General features: G+C 32.0%; 1 protein-coding gene across 1 annotated transcript; it reads right to left on the bottom strand.

The window, feature by feature from the left end:
* Positions 1 to 17943: 17943 nt before the first annotated feature.
* On the bottom strand, positions 17944 to 19164 carry LOC145679549 (glutamate receptor ionotropic, delta-2-like). Its single transcript, XM_081750126.1, has one exon. It carries the CDS (start codon positions 19162 to 19164, stop codon positions 17944 to 17946), a length of 1221 nt encoding a protein of 406 aa, XP_081606252.1.
* Positions 19165 to 23373: the final 4209 nt, after the last annotated feature.

A 23373-nucleotide genomic window follows, 5' to 3' on the forward strand; every position in this document is an offset into this window, starting at 1 on the left:
ATCGCACACTGCTACGTTTATATCCATCTAGGGATTTCGAGAAAATCACTTTCACTAGAGGAAGTTTCTCCTCTTAGACGGTCTATTTCCAAACTTATTAATCGAATAATTTCAAGTTATTTATCCAACACTGGGACACTTCACGAGACCTTTCATTAGGATCACTTTCGTATATGTTTATATATGGTTCGGATTTAAAAAAAAATGATCTTCCACAGGTGTACGGAGTATGATGGTTCAAATTGAGGATAAAAAAAAACTGGTCAAGTCACAGGATACATATGAAGGTGAGACGGATTCAAGGTACACTTTCCACAATGGTTTTAGGTTAATTGCTCAGGGATAATATTTGTTATGATGTGGGTTACGTTTAGACCTGCCGATATTTTTTCAATGCATGCCATTATATAATTACAGAGGTTATCACTTACATTGATTCAGAAGAAAAGGAAAATTACTTAAGTGCACGGCGGTATTCTTAACAAAATCTACATTCTTAAATTCGTCGGAAGACTTCTGGTAAACTATAGCAACCAATACACGTCTAGGGGGACAGACACGAGCGCTCTTACATATATTCATAATACATTTAATATCATACTTTTACTTTAACATCATATTCACATACTAATTACACATACATTTCGAAGTATTTATTTCTCTCTCTATATATATATATTTATAATAAATGCGCACACATTTAAATTAATCACCCCTACAATAAATTCTAAGAAGGTTGCAACATTGTCCAAGAAAACAAATGACTTCCAACATTACATTTGGAAACAAATTAAATTTTATCTGATACCGCGCGTCTATAAATTTTAACTTTTATATAATCAATTCGTGTTTAAATCATGAAGGGAAAAAAAAAACTTTGTGAGGCAGGCACGTAACACAGAGCATTTCTAAATATAACTAGGTAAATCAAAATACAATTTCTGGGCCCAGATTAACTACAAAGTAATCGAAAACCAAAACAGAAAGGAAAGTGATCAATGGATTAAAAAGAAACTTAAGAGGAACGACGGTGAAAGAACGTAATCGAAGTGTCGTCAAATACTAAGTCTTTGTTCATTTCAGCGATAGGTCAAAATGTGATGGAGGACCCAATCATTATCTACTCCATTCATGAATCGTGTCTCGCAACGTCTCAGCTGGTAATTTCAGATCAGAGTTGTACGTTAAATAAATCGTAAGTAACAAGTTCAAAATCTTGGGGGGGGGGAAGGTTGAAAATTAAAAAAAAAACTTGAAGAAATGAAGACAGAGAGAGAGATAGAGAAGAAGGAAGACGAAGAATAGGGGCGCCAAAGACTTAAGTGAGAAATAACTAACGCTACAAAGTTAGAAGTCGAATTTCGCTCTCAACAAAATCCATAGCCAAAATATTCTTAACATGCCAAAAAGGGTGGTCTACTCAAATACGTAGACTCAAGGGGCGCCCTGCTGCCAAGGATGCAAGTTCTGTGTCCATCAGATCCCAATCCCACAAGAGTTTGCTTGTAAGATTGAAATCCGATCCCCGTATCCGGCCCAGACCAGCAGGATAAAAGGAGAGGGGGAAAGGGACCAGGTAACTGCGTCCCCAATTTTGAAATCTCTAAGTAAAAAAAAATATTCGACCCCTTAGAAAAACTAAGAAGGTTCGAGGACAGTAATGAAACTAGAATAGAAGTATTATCTAAGATATCCCTAACTAATGATTTGCCGAAATAAAAAAAAAATTAAATAAACTGAATTTTGGATCGGTGATTCCTATTGTCAAATTTCACCGATAGCTACCCTGCGCAGACACGCCACAGTCTGGGATGTCGTTAATTTCCCTCGTCTAATTAAACTAAGAAAAGAAATGAAAATACTTAAAGGGACTAGGGGTCGACATCCGGGTACGCGAAAATAAATTTCAATAACTAATTGTTTTGATTCTGTACCCAGTCAGAGCTGTCGCCTCCATGAACATTGTAAGCTAGCCCGAGTAGGTAACGTGGGGAAAAAAAAATCTCACGGAGCAGGATATTCTATTTTAAAAAAACCGACCAGAAAATATAATTCACTACAGCCCTGTTGTATAACTACTACTGTCTTTTCATAATTTATTATTCAATATGTCTAGTCTGCGATTATATGATGCTACCCCTTCTATCAGATGGTATTACTATGGTTGATTATTACTATAACACATTAAACTACAAAGTATTACCATAGTCCGACTATATATCGCCCTCCGGTCCGCGTGATATTATGGTGCAGGGGTCAGAACCTGAGATGTTTGTAGCTACACGTATCTATTCAATATCTATATATCAACACACGGCGAAGTATTCACTGGGCTACAATATATTTAACTATATGGGTGTCCTATATTCTATATTCATTTACTACAATATTCATATACTTATTAATATTCATATTCACATTAATATTCATTTGCCACGACGCTATATTCTACAAACACCCTGTTTCCTCTATCTACGCCCAGCCTATTTACACATTTCATCATAATACTTTAAAATCTATAATCACTACAAACATTTCCCGCTCCGATCACCGCACGACAACCTCACTCGAACCCAAGACTCCTTCACACACACACAATACTATGTAATACCTGGTAGCTTTATTAAGAAGAAAGAAAAAAAATCCTACGTATGTTCACTGAAAATAGAATTATCCGTGATAATGTTTAATGTTTATAAAATTCTGCAGCAACAATGAGCTTCTGCAGCCACGAAGAAAAAATGGACATTTATTATAATTTCAAAGCGAAGAACTAGCATCATATCGCCCGACTTCTGTTAAAAATTTACGTATTGTTTATTTATTTAAATATCTCGATTTCTAGACTATGCAGAATGTTGAAACTTTCAGAATATATTAATTTTGGGTCACTTGACCTAACTGTACATTCATATGGGCTGTGAATTATACCTTCTAGGTTTTATTTCGGAAAGAAAGGTCAATTTCATGAAAACTAAATCACTAAGCACCTCGACGGAAGAATGGCGGTTAGTACTGACTTTTGACACTAGGGCTAGCGACGATATAATCAACCCTTGAACAACTGAATGTGACCTTGTACACGGAATCATTATACTATATTACGTTCACTATTAAATATCGTGTATGAGTTCACTTAATGACGGAATAATAAAGAATTTATCGCATAGTAAATACTACACTGTCCAACACACTCTTTCATCACTTAACTACCACTATCACTGATACTACATTACAAATATACACATACTACTCGAACTACAAGACACATCATGCCAATACACACCAATCATCACTATCATTAATACATGTTATACTAATAAATATACACAGAAAACATTCATATTTTACCATGTTAAATCGGCTCTATGAAAGGAAAGGGGAAGAAAGGAAACAGGGCCAACTGGCCCTGTATTTACTAAATCACATTCTTAATGCAAACTGTTTAATCAATGCCCCGAGGGGACATATCGGAGTATTAGCTAACAATAGGACCCCTGCCCTGAAGGGGCAGGAACCCGGAAACAAACTAAATGTTCAACTCATCCCGCTGGAAGCCGTACTCCCAATTTGGGAGTCAGATAGGAGCCCTTACTGATAATTCACACGTGCATTGTGATTACTATTATAACTACCACAAAATTAAATACCGCCATGTATGCTAAAAAAAATCACGTACTAACTACACAGACAGATTACTGAACGGACAGGTCTGACCGAACCTACACTGATTCAGGAGGGGCAAAAGGGAAATTTAACTATTCGATTCACTGAACTTCAAACTGGGTTTGGAAAAGGAGATTAAATGCACACACTATCCTAAATTCTGTCCATATCGATCGGTGGATGAAAACATGGCGTCATTATCTTGCATTTACTATTTCAGATTTTTTAGACCAGTTTTACTATGTAATTTAAGAGTTCATGGCTCCCAAGACTTCCAGTGATCTTTTGGACGTTAATAAAGTCCCAATATTACCTTGTTTGCAGTTTTTCTCACTCCGTTGCGACCTTTTAAGCTCGACGATCAAATCCAGTGTCTTCAATAACACTTTTCGGCGTGGAATGGAATAATTGCGCCCTAATATCATAGCGTGGGTTTATCAGCCAATCAAAACTAAGCATTTTGGCGGTGGGGCTTTGAAACGAATAAAATTTGGTAAAATCTGGATTAAACTAGATTTTAGAAGGACCTAGGTATCTAAAAGAGAGGTGAAGGGTGGTCCTGAAAATTCTGTCGAATTTTAGATTGGTTATTTGATCTGGAAAGTTCCGTCCAATAGTGGATCTATATTTTCGGATAGCACTGACACCGTAAGAATTGTAATAATCCATTTACATATACATATGCAAGACTTATAACTAATTTAAAATATAAATAAAGATATTGATTCCCAAAACTATAATCCGTAATGAATTTTTTTTTACAGTTTTCCATGTTAATTTGAAATAGAATAATGAACAATATTACGAATTATATGAACAGCCAGAAATTTTTTGTTAAACGTCAGGTACAGTCGGTGCAAAAAATTTCGGGCACCCTCCTATTAGAAACATAATCTCATTAGACTGTAATGGCATATTACATCTTCTTGCTAACTTCTATAGGCTTTAAACCAATTGTTCTATGCACACGATTATTATATTCGCTAACTAGTGTTGGTAATATCTCTATCCATTTATAATTTCCTTGTGTTGTAAACTTCTTCCACAATGTTTTGTTTAAGTGTTCTATTAACTCTCTCAACAACAGAAGCTTTCTTACCACTATAGGTTGAGTAATGATCAATCTTACCTCCATGAACGTCTTAAGTTCCTTATTGTAAAACTCTTTGCCTTGACCTGTTTGTAAGTTACTAGGTTTTCTCACTCTTAATATGGATTCAAATGCTTCTGTAACATTCTTGCCGCTCTTATCTTTAACAGGAACAGCAAAAGCATATTTCGAAAACACATCTATAATCGTTAGCAGATACTTATAGCCTTTGTTTAATTTGGAAAGACCTTTTAATACTCCGCTATCCATTTCCACAAAATCAGCTTGCCAAAGATCATTGATACCTTTTATAACCACACTTATTCTGTCAAATTTTTTTCTAGATGATTTCTTCTATAATATCTTCTCTAACACCTTTACCATCATATAGTCAATCTTTCTTTTTAACGAATTGAGTTTTATTAATTCCACATATACTACATATACCTTTCTTTAGATATCTTCCATTCTTTCTTTGTTCAATTCTAATGGTATCTTTCTTCGTATCTGTTGATTTCTTGCATTTAACACAATACATTAACATTATTATTTATTGTATAGAAAATCAAGAAAACAATTAAAATTTATCATTACCTAATACTATACTTTTAACATTATCGTCATCATCACTTGATTTGTTTTTTATCTTCATCTTCTCTTTCTATATACATAATAAGCAATAATAATTTATCTTCTTTCAAATCAGAATCTTTGGATGGTCTAATTCTTAACTGATCATACATATTAAGGTGTAATGGAAAACTTTCAACTAGTGTCTCATTTAAAAATAGGTCTATAAGATTTTTATTGAGGTTTTCTTATATATGCATTATCCTACCTCTATAAAGAAATTTGTATGCGGCAGCTAAATTATATATAAAAAAGACTGGTTTCCCAACTTCATCTTCTGCCAATCGACATGGTAATTCAACTATTTCTTTTCGTGTAAGTAAATTAAACTCTTCTTTCACTGATTCAAGCTGTTCTAATGTTATAACATCTTGTTTATCAATAGCATTAGATACATTAACCAATCTTTTGTTTTTAAAATCAACCCAGGATGTGTAATTTGACGTAAAAAGTTTATCTATTTTATATTCTTTAGATTCTTCTTTTCTACTTTTAACATTACCAAAGATATCCATATTTATTATATAGTAAACGCCTTTACGAAAGCTCTCTTTCTATGCGCATTACAACAAACAATAATTGTCCTTCTTCCATAGCAGAATTTTTATTTGGTTTAATCGTAATTTTATCACTCTTGTTAAAGCTAAAAGGTAAATTTTCAATCAAGGTATCACCCAAATATATCTCTAAAAAGTATTTATCCAAACTTAATTCCATATGTATTATTTTTTCCATTATAGCGGAACCAATAACCATTAGAAAGATTGAATATTCTAAAGATTGGGTCTTTAACATTCTTAGTTCTTATCGATATAATAGAGGTATGGTTTCTTTCTGCATAATCAATTTAGTAGTATCCATTTTAATCTTTTGAAAATCTTCTTTCTTTATGTATGTGTCTTGTAACGTTTCTAATACATCTTCAAATCGTTTTCTATCGGTCTCTAATTGAGCCTCTGTTGACTTAAGTTGACTTACACTAACAAAATCATTTAAATTCTCCAACAATTTTAATTTTTCTTCACTAATATAAAACTTCACCTTTTCTATTTACAACATTACCAAATATATCCATGCTCATTTATTATAAAGAAAATGCCCATCCTAATTTTTCAAAACATTTCTTTAACATTTTATTTGTTTAGGTGAGTGTTTAAAATCAATATCAACATGAACATCATGCTTTTTCAACAGATAGTACAAAACACATTTTAAGTTAAAAAAACATTATTCTTTTCGGATACAGTTCTTTAAAGAGCTCGTGTAAGTTTTCGAACTCGTTTATAAGTGTTTCTTTCATATGTTGTAATTTTAATGGTTTTTGATCGGTAACGTGATAGTGTATTAAATAGACATCATCATAATATTCTATGTATTTGTTTTTCTTTATTACTTCTAGAACATATTTTATTGATATTAAATCTTTTAGCATATCTCTAAATTCATCATTTAACACCTTGAACACATCTTTGGAAATAATTCTATCCTGTAAAGCTTCTAAACGAGATAATTGTAACTTAAATCTTTTTGTAGTATCATAACGTGATTTTCTTGCACAACCAGCTTTCATTTCTTCATTAGTACTGTAAACCCAACCACTCTCTACAGAACAATCATTACAAATGTAGCTATTCATACCTTTTGTTAATGACTTACTAACACAATTACTGCATCCTAATGGTCAGAGCTATAATTTGACAACAACTCCTCTAAGGTAATTATTGGACGTAACTTTTTCAACTCTTCATTCGTGTACAAAATTTTAGGTATTAACGTTTTCCATAAGTCAATAACTTTATATATGTTGTTTCTATCTTTTAAGTATATCTCACTAACATACTGAAAATACTCATATAAATTATATCTATCTAGTGCATCTAGTTCATCCCCATGCTTCTTAAAATAATCTAAAACTCTATTGTGTATAGCTTCCATATTTATCTTAAACAAAACTTTTATGGATACAAGCCATAAAAACACTTAAACTTAATAATATTTAATCATTTTTATTCATATACATAACGTCACTAAAAGAATACCCTTGATTTAGAATTAAAACCTTAACAGAAAGATGACCACATATAACTGAATTAAAGTCTTGTATTCGTTCGTCATTGTAAAATAAGTTCTTGGTACCAAGATATTGTACTAGTTCTTTAGGAGGAACACCGCCTTAAGAATCGGACACGTACTTGTCGTTGTCATCTTTCCAATAGCATATCCAATGAGTACAAATGTTTTCTGATTTATCGAAGTTAACTATACCACACTCATTTACACAGGGTTTTTGTGGAGTTCGTAACTCATAAATACACCTGTAAATCGTTTTATCTTTAATTCTTTAACCAACCTCTATATCGAAGTTGGTCAATGGTTTTAGTTTTTTACTTCTTTGGTTTACGTGCTCCTTGTTTTTCTTCTATAGCCATATTGTACCTTTTCTGTTCTTCAAGTCCTTGTTTATTTTTCTTAGCATCAAGCACAGTTTTAGTAATCGCTGCTGCACCACCTGCTAATGAACCAACTGCTCCTAAAGCTGCTAGAATGGCTGGAATTGTAAAGATAAAACCACGCATATGCTCTTTCTTAATCTTTTTCCTTTGTGCAGTAGTTAGAGTTAAATCCATTCCCTTACCTTCTTTAATTTTCTTGGATTTATCGTTAAGTAGTTTCTTTGTTAATACATGATCGATATTTAAATTCTTTAGTTCACTATAAGGAACACTAAACATACAACCTTTAATAAAACACATCTTCCTATTTATTTAAGAGAAAATCTTGGGTTGTAAAAGTACAGTTGTTGTAGCTCCACCAAAATCAATTAAGGAATCATTCTCATCTGTTATCCTTATCTCAAAATTATCAACCTTGTCTTTAGATATAGGGGAAAATAATGGATAAGTAGGCTCGTAAATAATACTATGTTTAAACTCGGCATCTGTTTTAAATGATGCTATAATTCCTGTTTCTCTATGTGTGTACTCCGTATCTTTAACAAAAATACTATCTGCTATATTACAGTGAACATTAATTGTATCGAACGGATGAAACTTTGGTAACTTAATTCCAATATGTGTTTTGTTCTTTTCTAAATATTCATAAAACCTAAATCCAAGAACAGTATCTATATTTCCTATTATGATATCAATATCACCTGTTTCTATATTTACTCTATTTGTTATATGATCCTCTTTTAACGTTATGTTTATGGAGCGAGATTTTAAATAATCATTAAGACTGTGTAAGCTGTATTGTCCATTTGGTATACTAACAATTTAACCTCCATAGCTAAACGACGTATTATGTTTAATGTTTGGAGTTAGATATGTACTGTAAAACCCAACTAGTCCTATACTTAAATAGTTGTTACTGTTGTCTAATTTCGTAATGGAGTTTCTTCTTTAGAACAGAAGTATCACTCGTTAACTTAAATACCTTAGCCATTTATTATATAATAAATGAACGAGTTTGATTTACCTAGAGATATTCGAAGAGAGAAAGTAATCAAGTTAATAGAAGATATCATTCAAAAGTTAGAATACAGCTTAAAGAAAAAAAGAGAAAACTAAGAATTGTTAGATATGCATACTACACTTTGATCACGTTATCGGTTATACTTTCTGCAACAACTGGGTTTATTAATATTTTTATACCCGTAAAAATTTACTCAATATTGGCAACGTGTCTTGCAACTGGAAGTGCTATTATAACAGGTTTGTCTTCTAAGTTAAACATAAGCAAAAGAAAATATGAATATAAGACCAATGTCACTTGTATTAACTCATTTAAGGAACAGTTAGAGATGATAATAACATTAAATGGGGAAATGGATGAAGAATATATAAAAAATACGTTGCATAAGATCAGAGAACAACTTAAAGATATAAAATCATAAAATATGCTGACACCCAGGGCTTAACTTATAAGGACCCGCCGATTTGTCAGGTCTGAATAAAAATTTTCTATATAATAAATGAGTAAGAGAACTATTAATTGGGATGTAAAAGAGATGAAAAAGAAACAACAGCTAAGAAAAGAAATGGAGAACTTCTACCTGATGACATTCGATGTCTTATTGTTCGTCTATCTGGTTGTGGTAAGACTTTTCTGTACTTCTTATTACAGCCAGGTTGGTTAGACAATAATTATTTCTACATATATTCTAAAAGCATGAACCAGCCAAAGTATGAGCAATTAAAACAACGATTTGGAAAAGCAGAACTAAAGTTCAAGAAGGAAATAGCAACGTTCTTAAACAGTAATGACTGTATTGTAGCTATTGATAAATGTGAAAAATACTCTGTCGTTGTGTTTGATGATTACATTTTGGAGAACCAAGATACTATTAGAAATTACTTTACGAGAGGTAGACATAGACATTTAGACTGTTTCTATCTTGCACAGACATATTCAAAAGTACCTAAACAGCTTATAAGAGATAACGTTAACTTCCTATGGGTATTTAGACAAGATGATACTAATCTTAAATATGTGTATAATGAGTTTGTTGGAGGAGATATGCCTTATAATAAATTTAAAGAGATATGTTCAAAATGTTGGCAAGAAGATTATGGTTTTATAGTAATTGATATGACAAGGAAGGTAAACAATGGGAAGTATAGGAACAAGATAAAGCACTTCATAAACGCTTGACGTTTTTTACGTTTTTACGTTTTAACGGTTTACGTTTTACGACGTTTTTTCACGTTTTTTCACGTTTTTTGACGTTTCTTCGTTTTCTATATAATAAATGGATGAGAAAGAAATTAATAAGAATATTAAGTTAAAGGAGTTCTTGATAAAGGGCTTCAAATCTAGGAAGAAAGAAAGAGCAGGTATATACGATAAATTTAAGACACAAGAACAAACTGTAATTGATGCTATCCAAAATTTAGGAAGTGAGATCAAAGAAGTAGCAGAACAAAATTAAAATATAAAAACTGAACTTCTTCCAGGTGTACATAAGATGGCTTCAATAGATCCTAGTCTACCAGAAACACCTAAAAAGATAACTTATGATAGTTCTCCAAGTAGTAGTGATACACCTATAACAGGAGAAATAAAGCAAATGAGAAAACAAATTAAAGACAAAGTCAAAGGAGTAGAACCTTTAACAACAGCACAATCATTTGGTAAGATTGCAACAAAATATTATAGTAGAAGAAACGATAGTGTATTTGGAATAACAGCTGTTGAAGAAAATGGAAGAATAATAAATAAGATAAGAAATTCTGCAGTTAACGTGAGTTGCGATGATTTGATAATTAAAGGTAAAACTTATAAAGGAACAGAATGTCTATGGGAATTGTTAACGATGAATACTAATAAAACCTTTGAAGATTATGATAATGACAGTTTTGAACAGTACAAGGAAATAATAATAGAATCAGATGCTGCATTCCAAAAATATATTCGAGATAAAAAGTAGCATCTAATATAGGTTTTAAGTACATTAATATTATCAAGCCTATTTGGGATGATTATATTAAGCCATATTTATTTCCAACTCCAACAAGAAAGAAAACACCAACGTCTGGGGAAGGAATAAAATATACAACGAATTACCTAAAGAATATATATGGATGGACGATGTGAGAAAGTTAATTGATCGGTTAATAGTTATAGATGGAGAAGAAAAGGCTGGTAATAATAACTTTTATAATGAGAAAGTAGGTATAGTGATTATGATTAATAATAAACTTTCGCAATTTATTCCTAATGATTCGAAAGGTATAGGTTATTTGATTAAGATCTTAAATACGTTACCACCACGATTCTGGATGATGAGAAGCTTGGAAAAAAATTAGTAAATGATTTGATTAATAAAATACCGTTTGAGCTACATATTCCTGGAATGTCGTACTGTGGTCCGGGTACTAAGGTAGAAGAAAGGTTAGAAAGAGGTGATAAAGGTATTAACCCATTAGATGAGGCTTGTAAAGAACACGATATATACTACAGAGATAACAAAGATACAGAGTCAAGACATATTGCAAATAAGGAACTTGAAACTAAAGCATGAAATAGAGCATTTAGTAGTGATGCATCAATTGGTGAACGATTAGCTGCTTTTGGAGTTGGTACTGCTATGAATGCTAAGGTTAAGTTAGGATGGGGATTATAAGTTTTTAAATGTTATTATGTATAATTCTTTTATGGGTACATCCAATAAAAGCGTTGTTTCAAGATTTTCTTTATAATAAATGGATAGTAATGAGAGTTATGAGTTACAGAATTATAAAAATAACACAAGAACATTTAATAATTTGAATGAAGCTAAGAAAGATATTGAGTTTGATTTCGATGTGGGGAATGGTTTTATACATCCACACAAAGCAGATTGTCATATGACTTTTGAAGTTGGTGCATCAGCTGGAGGAACATTTGGTGCAAATCATACTATAAAACTTGTATATAACTTCTTACCATTCTTCTTTTCTCAAATTGAGGTTAGAAAGCATGGAGTTGTTATAGATAAGATTGAACTACCTGGAATAACATCTACAGCTATTAGAACATTAAAGATTTCCAAACCAGAAGTTGAATATCTAAAACAAGCAGGATTTGAAACAGATGATAAACTTGGTCTACGAAAGGACTTTAGCGTTTTGTATCAATTAAGATTCATTCCAGGCTCTTTAAGTGATTATAAAGAGGTTATGTGGAAAGGTGGATTAAGAATAATATTAACAAAAGCTAACAACATTAACGATGTCTTGTACAAATGGGCTGGAACAGGAGCAGGTGCAACAGCTCCTCATGATGGAAAAATAACAATAAAGAATATGGAGATAAGAATGCCTATTATTGAATACGAATCTAATTACAAAAACAAGTTAAAGTTGAATATTCTTAAAAAACCTAAAATCATGTTTTCATTCCATACTTATCAGTGTGTTCAGAAAACTGTTGTAGGTTCTTTCTTGGAGTTCGATGTTACTACTCAATTTAATTCTAGAAAATTTGATATGCCTGATTTCGTAGTTGTAATGTTCCAAACTGATAGAAGTGGTAACCAAACAGCAGATGCAAGTAAGTTCGATCATTGTAAGGTAAAGAATATCTATCTTAAGAATTGAAGGAATGAGGTATTTCCAAAAGAATCAAGAAACTTAGATATTGCTAACAAGAATTATTTTACGATGTATGAAGATTATAATGCATTTAAGTGAATAACATGTGGTAATACCGAAATGTACTATGATCCTAAAGAGTCTATAGATAATAGACCAATGTATGTGATTAATTGTATTAAGAGGAAGAATGGGTCGGTAAATGATAGAACAAACATAAAGATTGTAGTAGACTTTGCAGCTGTGGCTGATAACACTATATGCTATGCGATTTTAATTTCACAAAAACTTTACATATGATCCTAAGACTGAGAAAGTAGTAGAAGAGTTTTAGATGATTAAATGTATTTTTTGTAGTGTTTATGGAAGTTTTCCATACACGTTATTCTAAAATTAGAAAAAATGTTTAAAAAGTTTTTTGTTAAAGATAAAAATTGAAGAGTGATCATTGATTTTCTATATAATAAATACGATGGCGAGTCATATTGAGCTTTTAAATAAACTTGGAAGTTTTGAGCAGAAACAAGTTATTGGATTAAGAGAATTAGAATTAGATACAGAATATAAGATTGTGAAAATGGAAAAGATTAAAACTAAGTTTGGAAAGAGGATTTTAGTTGGAAAAAGGAGTTTAACGTCTTTCTTCCAACTAGATTTACAAAACATTTAACAGATAAAATGTTTGATGAGATCATTAAAGATGGATAAAAAATCAAATACACTGGTCTATGGCTAATTATTTGAATAGGAAAAATGACGTTAAAGCATTGAGATTCCTTCGCATAGGTGAGTTAGAAAAAGTAAACAGTATGTGATAACATTATGGAAATTGATTCAAACACAAGGTTATGGTCAAAGAGACACAAGGTTATGGTCAAACACAAAGTTATGGTACATTTAGATGAGAAATATAAGATGTTATTACCACAAATATATAATGATGATATTGAGCAAATGTTGAAAGACATGAAAAGTATAAGCTGTTTGTTAAGTATGAAGGTTTGAAAGATTTAGATAATGGTTATAAAATACATCAGTTTTACTTTAGAAATGAATCCCAAAAAATAACAAAAATGAATTAAAAAATTTTCGGAAGTAAAAAATGGAGTGTTAAGTATGGAGCCGCAAAAGAAATTTATTCTTACGAATAATTTCAATGTAATCATTAAGAATGTTCAAGAAAGCACAGAAGTCGTCTTCGAAATTAATGGTTGTTTATTCAGCTTAAACTATGACCAATGGACTGAGTTTAAGAAGTCATTGTTTCCCATAGAGAACGAGGTTAACAGAAGATTCCATTATAAATATCCAAACTTGTAATTTTAAGTATGTTTTAAGTGTATAAGTGTTTTATGGGTACAAACCTATAAAAGCTGAGATCTTTAGACATACACAACGCTATGTTAATTGATTTTTAAAGATCCATACATAAATAAGAGATTTATTTAAGTTTTGTTATAGTATCCTTAGTATTACGCAACCTACAAGACACTCAATGGATATTAAAATTATTTCTCTATTGATAGCCGTTTGAATTTTGAAAATCGGCTAATAAACAACGGAGATATAAAGATTTTAAAATAGTACCCTCCAATACGCCTCATGACAGGGTTGGTTATCGTGTTCAAAAAAATTATCATGTTTGGTGGTAATTCATTGGTAATAGTTTCAAAGCTTAATTCGTAATTTTAACAATTCTGGAAAAACATGTTAAAAATAATTAGTTTTTAACCCTGTTTTTATAATTTCCCTTACAACTTTGGATTTAACTAAGTATTACTGAATGTTGATTGGAAGGAAAGAGACCTAAGAGATATTTTGCCATGGATTCAATGACGTCATGTATTGCGTTGTCTCGTTCATGGAGACTACGTCATGGATTCAATGACGTCATGTATTGCGTTGTCTCGTTCATGAGGACTACGTCATTGATATAGCGCCATCTCACGGCTGGCAGCTAGAAGTTCTTTTGAAGGAAAGAGAAAAGAAGGAAGGGAGAAACCAGATTGTGAGTCACGTCTAAGAAAGAAAGAAAAAGAAAGGTTATACTGCTCTTGCTTCTCAACTGAATTGTATGTGTATGCGTGTGTGGCAAGAGTGTATATGTATGTAACAGCGAGTTGGATGAGAGACAATATATACAATTGACTGTGTTCAGCATACCAAACTTTAACTTCTCATCATTCCGCCATCTATGGACCGATTTGGATCAAACAAAAACTATCTGTTCAATCAAAGATAGCACTATAAGTTATAAGTTTTAGATGTGAGTATTTATGATTTTAAATGTCATAAAAGCCTATTCAATCTCAATTTAGAATTGTTGTTATGTTAATACTTTGCACTATATATAGTTAGTTGGACCCCTTATGTAAATAGTTTTGTACTATTCTTCTGTTCTGGTCAAAATATTGGAAAAGTAAAAAAGTGTCCTAGAACCTACATACATACCCTACTAGTCTTGCTAATATTCTTGCTATAAAGAATAAAATAACTAAACATTTGATGTAAATAAATGTAAAACAAGATATTGCAGATTACTGAAATTGCGATTTAATTCAATTTTAAGCATTATACACCTATGTGATTGTTCAAGTTGTTTTATAAAGATGTAGATTATGAATTATACTAATTTCTCAATGAAATGAAATTAAATCTTTAAGCTTGACGTCCCACACTTATGTCGGCTATCTGATGGAGACGGTGATGATGAGAAATGAATTGAAATCTCTTCTCATTGTAAGAATGTTAACGTTCCTTAGTTTATCGTCTTTGTATAAATTGATGGGCATGGCGAATGAATAAGGCTAAACTTTTGAAACGTGACAGTTAATCTAATTTTGTTTTTTCAAGAACTTCTAAATAGAAATTAATACTTTTTAAAAAGCCATTCCTATAATAAAAAAAGGAATTTACTGTACTGAGGCTCGAACTTCCGCCCTCCGTATCTAGAACTTCAACAGCAATATTAAACAGGATTGACCACAAAAGCAACTCATTAAAAATGCATTGTGATATACTTAATAGTCAATAGAATAGCTAATAGATATAGTTAATAGCGCAGTTCACACTGGGAGCTTTAAATAGCCATTTTCTGACTTTTTCAGTAATTCCAACTGTAGATATTGATTGATTTCCCATATTGGAACTTCTCGAAGCGTGAATTGTCTGTTTATCTAAAAATATATTATTTTCTGTAGTTTCAATTTTACGTTTACTATTTGTGAGTGTTCCTAATATCTGTGCATTGTATGGAGTCATTTTTCCTCTAATTTCCATCGCAATATTCTTCGCATAATTATCTGACAGACTGAAGTTTCATAAGAATCAAAGATTTTTGATTATAATTTTCTTATTTTGTTTCATTTTTCTCAAAAATTATAAATAGTTATTCATTACTAAACTGCTTTGTTAAGTAAAGCACAAAAACACGATAATATATTAAGGAAATTAAGTTATTAATGAAGATGTGAAAGTTATTTTATATGCGAACTTTTTATTGCGGATGACACAGCTTACAAATATGGAAATTTTGGGGGACAATAGGACACTTTAAATTGTTGTTAAGAAGAGGAAGAGAAGTTGATTGGGACATTAGAAAAAATAATTGTATCACGAGGAACGTGGTGGAGGGCATGGTAGTAGAAAAGACGAGGGGCGAAGAAGAATATAATTGATGGACAATATCAAAACAGAAAAATGGCACTTGAAGACCGCGGAGCGTGGAAGCTTCTCAGTTGCAGCAAGTGATTTGCCAATAGTGGCAGAATGCACATGATGATGATGATGATTAAAACATTTTTACAACAGTGTTCCAAATAGTTATTTATTTTGTTGAGCTGCAAATTTTGCATTAATGAAAGTTGTTGTGATCAGTTGTGTTATTTACATTTGTTGCATGCATTTGTGATTGAAGTGCAAGTTTCATTCCTATCACCTATCCCTTTGAACAATTCAGTATAGGTAAATGAAAGCTGATGCTACTTGTGATAATGTAAATTAATTTCCAGTTGAGGGATAAAAATGTTGAACTATTATCGTTTTCAGAAAGTATTTACGTCGAATTTAAAGTCCTCGTTAGAAAGGATTTTTAAAACAATCTACTATTGTACAAAAGTAAGTTTTTAACATTTATCTTTGAGGTTGAAAACATCTTTTTAACTGATTCCAAATCAATTCTTAAGACCTTAATATTGAATTTTTCATTACTTGAATGTCCTGTTGTTAACTTAGCCTAAATGTGAAACTACTTTTACGCAATTAGTATCGATCAAGAAACGTTTGATGATCTATGATATTGCCGTTAGGCAGTTTCTATACTTCCTGTGCGCACGTGGAACACAATTGCATTTCTGTATTGTTTGTGGTAGAAATATGTTGAAACAGGATCTTTCCCATACAGTTTTTAACAGTCAACTCTATCTTCCCCGCTTAGTGAAGGATATTTTAATGCACACTTTTCTTATTTCAAATAAACATTTTTCTGTCTCTTTACTGTAATGAAGAAAGAAGGCTTACGTTTTTAATATTAGCGTAAATGTGTTATTTTTAAATCAGTCATTTTCTTTACGTATTTCAAATATTTTTTTTTATTTTCAAAGGTAAAACCGTTTGAACTAACTCTTTGACACTGATTATATTTAGTTCATTTATACATAAAGGATATTAATATTGAAAGGTTTATAATTTTTTTTCAATTTGAAACGTATATTATAAACAGACAGTGTGTAATATTAATTAGTATATGAACGGTATATTTGTTAGTGACGTTAGTTTCAAGTTCCATTTATTGCATGCTTAATACATAATACACACACACACACACACACACACATATATATATATATATATATATATATATATATATATATATATATATATATATATATATATGTGTGTGTGTGTGTGTGTGTGTGCGTGTGTGTGTGTGTGTGTGTGTGTGACTGTGTGTAGCTATTATACCTCTCTTTCTATATAACTGTTTTTTATGTTTGTTCGGAATGAAAAATGCTAACTCTTGTAGAATTGTAGTGATATAGTGTTATACAGATTAATGAAACGAATGATTCTTTCTATATAATATGCATAAATATATTCTGAAAATGTTTGTACTAGCAAGTCAAAACATTCATCTATAGAAGTCTAAACATTCAAATGTTTCATAATTCACTCTAATTTTCATTAATAAAGTCTGGAAGTATCCGGGAGAAGCAGAAATGTCCAAAGAGGTATGTTTTGTGGAACTGACATTAGGCACTTTAAATTATTTCATTTTAATGATCTGAGTTTAATACTTACACTATTTTAAGATACATTATACGCCCGTCAATACGAAGAGGACCTCCTTTAACAAACTTAGCAATCCATAGAAATTAACGACATTAACTAAGAAATATGGTCCATTTATCAGTGTGTACTATTCTTTTACATTTCAAGATCTTGTAAACTTAAAAAATGGAATTATCCTCATTGCACTAGGATACTTTAAAACCTGTTTTTCAGACATTTTTCATGATAAATCTGTCGTAATACTTCAATTGTAAATACGAGCAGTCCAGTTACATACCCAATTAAAATTATGTAGAAACACGGGCGTATTTTGTGCAATGAAATTGATTCGACACCAGCTGCACAAGGATTTTCACATTTCCTGTCATCCTTAGATTGTTCTACAACTTCTTTTTCCCATTTCTCGATCAATCCAGCGTGTTTCATTCTTCCAATAAGAGTATTAAAACGATGAAGAAATGGTGAACCTTTGGCTAGAGCAATAGCCTGAGGACGAATATCCTCTTTGTCATTCATCATATGAAACCGGGGAGGACAACTTAAACATTTATGAGCCTTGTGTGCATAATAATCTAAAATATTATCTAAAATGAAAACTGACGTATTTCCATATTGTATTAAGTTCGCTACCGTATTTTCAAACTTTACATCTATAATAAATCTCTTATGAAGTGTCCACAGCAATCTGTTTGATTTATCATTAAATACCATGCTACTCGATCTAGAGCCTCTTACTTCCAGTTGAGAATCTACAAGATCTTGAAGAGTGTTGATATCCGAATATCGTTTGGGGATAGATAAAATACTCACAATACCTCCTTGATATAATGACGCAAAGATTAAGCTACAGTAAACCCACATAAAGAATATCATTCTTATTGCGTTACTCTTTGGCTGAGTTACTGATACTTGCCAAAGAATAGACCACATATAACAAAATACTCTACATAATCCTTTTCTAGTATCAGCTTCAGCAAATTTTCCGGCTGGAAGTACTATTAGAAAAACAAGAATCACAGAAAAAGTACTAATAATACAGTACCACACTTCGGCTTTATAGAATAATACTAAAGCCAACCACGTTGGTAATTCTTTCGCTTTAGGTACCAAAATTGCATATCTTGGAATAAAAACACAATCTGTAAAATCAGTCGCCTTATACCTTTCAAGGATTGACCCAAAAGTCACTCCTGCCATATCCGCTTCCTTTCTCACAAGATTTCCCATCATATACAACCAAGTACCATTTTCTGCATTGTATCCAATTTTGAAAGCTCCGTGGCTTACAACACTTTTAGTTTCGTAGTTCATATACTTTTTCAGTGCTTCGAACAGAGTCACAACGAAACCTTCTTCCGTGTAGTTACCAGCATCATCAACATTCCTGGAGAATATTGGAAGAAGATTTCCTTCCATATTAGTAGTAGTCAATACATACTTGTGAAGATCATTTATTTTCTTTCTTGAGTAAGCTTGTTGAATTATCGAAATATTTTCTGATATTTGTTGTAGTTTTATATTTTCCTTATACGTTATGTTCAAGAAAGGGTTGTACGACCACACAAAAGCAACTGGCTTAGATGCATTGTTACAAGATGAGTTCTTAAACATGAAAATATTTACTGAAATCACAGCAACATAAAGAATTTGTGCTTTCCAAAATCTTAACAACAGAGAACTAATGTCTACTTTAATGTGTCCGTTCACTGATACATCAATAACCAGGAAATTAGCTCTGTTATTCCAATAATACTTGCGAGCAGGATCTTCTAATAAATACGTAAGAACCTGCTCACTTTCTGTGATTAGAAATATAACGTCTTTGTCACCAATTATTGGCTTTTGCATTGAAACACTTGAAGAATATTTACTGTTGTTGTTTAGATTCACTGTCAGCGTAGAAATTACATTTTTATTCATGATGTTATAAGAGAAAAATTCTGTATGACATTCATTGAGATTATATAACATGGCAACAGTACTAGCATCAGGGAACACCTTCGGAATCAAGTGCCAAATCGAATGTGCCAGCTGAAGCTCATATGACTCATGTGTTGTAATATCAGTAATTATGTGTTTTTGTGCTGTGTTTCTGTGAAGAAAGTATAACAACAGACAAATCACTAGAATTTTCTTATTGTTTTGAATTTCCATCCTGGGTTTATTTCGGATAACAACTATATTGTGGCAACAAATCTCTTGCGGTAGTTTTTATATTTACCTGAAAATATAAAATAGTATTATGGAACATCTGTAACTTAATTAATATTCTAAAGTACCATATTGTCATTATAGAATCAATTTCATAAACATCTATTGTAAATTATTATGCTATTATATTCAAAATTTTAACTGTGTGGGTAGTTCGTTTGGTAGAGAATAATTTTTTTTTCTGTACTAAGACTTTACTAAATTGCATTACGTGCTATGAAAGTTACAGGCCACATAATTGTACTTAATTCAAATTCATATATGAACTTGCTTGTGCGATGGCAACATTTTTCTCCTAGTTATATTCCATAAGCTCTGTATATTGACTTAGGCTTATAATCTTAGACTATGCGTATCTTAGCTATCGTAATGCTTGTCTCGAACATTCATTAGATTTTTTAACTCAGTCGACGTATAATATCTTGTTTTATGACACTACGTAATTTGCGAAAACTTTTTGGCAAATTACTTTCAGGTATTTTCATTAGTGTTCTTATTACGTGTGTTCTAATTATTATTTTTTGTTATTGTAATTAACGTAGTTATTACTTATGTCAATAAATTATACATGCCAGTGTAAATTGGCACAATGACTCTGAGCAACTCTTTGGTTGATTCAGTATTTAATTTCCTTTTTCGCATCGAGGCTATATGAGACCTGGACGTACAACTTTACGGGTGGTCGAAGTTACATTATGTTAAATTGATACATGACTTCCCCCTTCCCTGACCGCCGGTGGATGTTTTAACCATGTAGCTACCAAGTAGCTACTGGGAATATCTAAAATCTTAGCATGAAAGCGATAAAATACACCTCGTAATCAATGTGTGAGTTTGGGGAAAATTTTACATAACAAACGTTTACTCAATTGTTGCATATGTTTTTTCGCAGACTGTTCTCTGAAGAGTTACAATAATCTATAATGATGTTGTTAATCCGAGAACTTTCTCCCCGTTCAGATTTTTCTCTGAAGTTGTTTGTCTCAAGAAGGGCGTTTACCCATTTAGTTTGAGAGTAATATTAAATTGATTTAGTATCTTGATTTAGCATCTATGATTATTTATTATTGGAAATTCTATGAAATCGTATTAATATGAAATTGTACTAACATTGTATCTACTATGAACACCAAAAGGAACTTCTGTATAGAGTTGCTATTTCGATAGATGGAATATGAAAACATACCAATAGTCAATACAGATGTATGTCAGACCGCCGTGAAAATCATTGTATCAATTATTTAAAATCATTTATAAATTTATAATTTTATACTATCAATTATTTAACACTAAAACACTGTTTGAAATCTAAGACTTGGGAGAACTTATGTTGCCTACAAGACTCGTGAAAATTTCTCATGTTAGAAACGAGACAAGATTGTTCGTGTTTCCAATCTTGTTTCAAATTTTAAAATACACTTCTAGTTTCGTGGACAATACACCGGAGGCAAGCTTTTTCCAAATTCTGTTGTGGTAAGTGTCTTTAACATAATGACCAGTTTATCTGATTGCATGTGTTCACCGAGAAAAAAGATTGAGGTGAAAGTGACCACGCGGTGTGGGTAGAAAGTTTGCAAACAAATTGGCTTATTTGGGACGTTAGGTGGTCACTTGCATCCCAAATGCATTAACTGTTTGGTCAACAAAATGACTATATGTCACTGTAGAATACTTTTAACGAACACTTGGGTCATACCCGGTTAACGGAAAGTGTCATGACGCGTGAAACATATAGTCTAAACGAAGCTGATTTACGTTGACGATTTAGTACTGCAAAAATTTCAACACATGTTTTGTTATTTACTGTCTATTTAGTCGAAGTTATACAGAGTTATAACTTTGCAGACGCGGATTACTATAACAACGTTAGCTCCGGTCCAAGTGGAAGGCTACGGTAGAATAAAATAGTGTTTTAAAGGTAAAAATCATTCTATATTACCTATAATGCATGAATAGTAGTGGTGTCATGTGTTTTTTCATCTGTTCTACTTATGTCCTAGAACATAATAACATCAGATGGTACAACTGTAATTCGTGTAACTTGTCAGACTATTCACAAGTTTCAATAAATATTGTTGTGATCAATTTCAGAAAACATAGAACTTTATTCGCTACTTGGCATAAATGCCAAATATAATACGTGAAGCTTTGCTCATACCAAAGAAAGGAAACAAATGCAAATATTCACAGCCAGTAAGGAGTTGATATCACTAGAACGCCGTTAAGGTGTCATTTTGATACTTCTCCTAGTAAAACCATGAATAAAATATTTATTTCTTAGGCTAGAGGTGTGTAACTTTTTTACTTTTTTGCAAAATAATAATGTAAGCACGGGAAAGAGCTTGTGCCCAATTAATTTGTGTATTAACGAAAGTTTGATCAGATTTGCTAAAAACGCCCGAAGGAGTAAAATGGGCACTCTAGATTAAATTAATTAAATGAACTTCTTTCATTCCCGAAGAAAGGGCGCAACCCTTTAAGCGGGTATACGTAAAAAAAAACTTCTTTCGCTAAAAACTAATACATACTGTTCTAGACTCGATCTTCATCAATTAAACAAGACTTCTAACGGAATCACCCTAAAAACAAAGAATCCCGATCTTTATAAACATCTCATCTATAAAGTTGGACCAGCAATTTTTGGCGTTAACACGAAAATTCAACTCCTTAAACTGCCCATATTAAAATACTCCTCCGCCTCGGCGTACTCCATTACTCAATGTAGTTACCTGTGGAGTTGATCCTACCTATACTGAACAAGATATACTAGAGGAACTAAAGCAGGATGGGATCCAACCTACTAGAGCTCTCCGTATTGAGAATGCTAGTGGTCCTACATACATAGTCAGACTTCTAACAGATGATCCAGCACTGGTAGACGATCTTCAAAATAACGATGCATACATTTACCGTTGCCTTCATCGGGTGGAGGCTTCGCGCACACCTCCGCCTCTCTCACTACTGTGTGAAAATTGCTTAACTTATAATACGCTTCCGACAAACATTTTTGGATAACGCAAATATTAGATTCTAAGTAAAGTCTTGACCCGACTACGGTAGGTCACATAGTTTTGAACCTATGGACCTTTAAAATTCTATATTTTTTTTTCATGTTTAAGGCAGCCTATAACTCCGAAAGGAAACATTTCTGAATCCAGGTTGGTCCATATTTTTTGTCTTGTCTTGGTTCAGGAATCACCTCCCAAACGTCATCAGTGATGTTTTGAAACATTCTGTATATTTGATACCAAATAATAGGTATGGTTCAGAAGTATAAAAAAGATAATAATCAAAATTCAGTAAGGTTTATCAAATTTGCTTTGGAAACATGCGAAAATCTAGTTAAGAATTTCAAAAGTACTTTAAGAAATTTATCCCAATTTAGAGATACGAATCCACTTTATTTTAAAGGCG

Source organism: Thermobia domestica, chromosome 2 (assembly GCF_964235325.1).
Source record: "Thermobia domestica chromosome 2, izTheDome1.hap1.1, whole genome shotgun sequence".
Taxonomy (NCBI): domain Eukaryota; kingdom Metazoa; phylum Arthropoda; class Insecta; order Zygentoma; family Lepismatidae; genus Thermobia; species Thermobia domestica.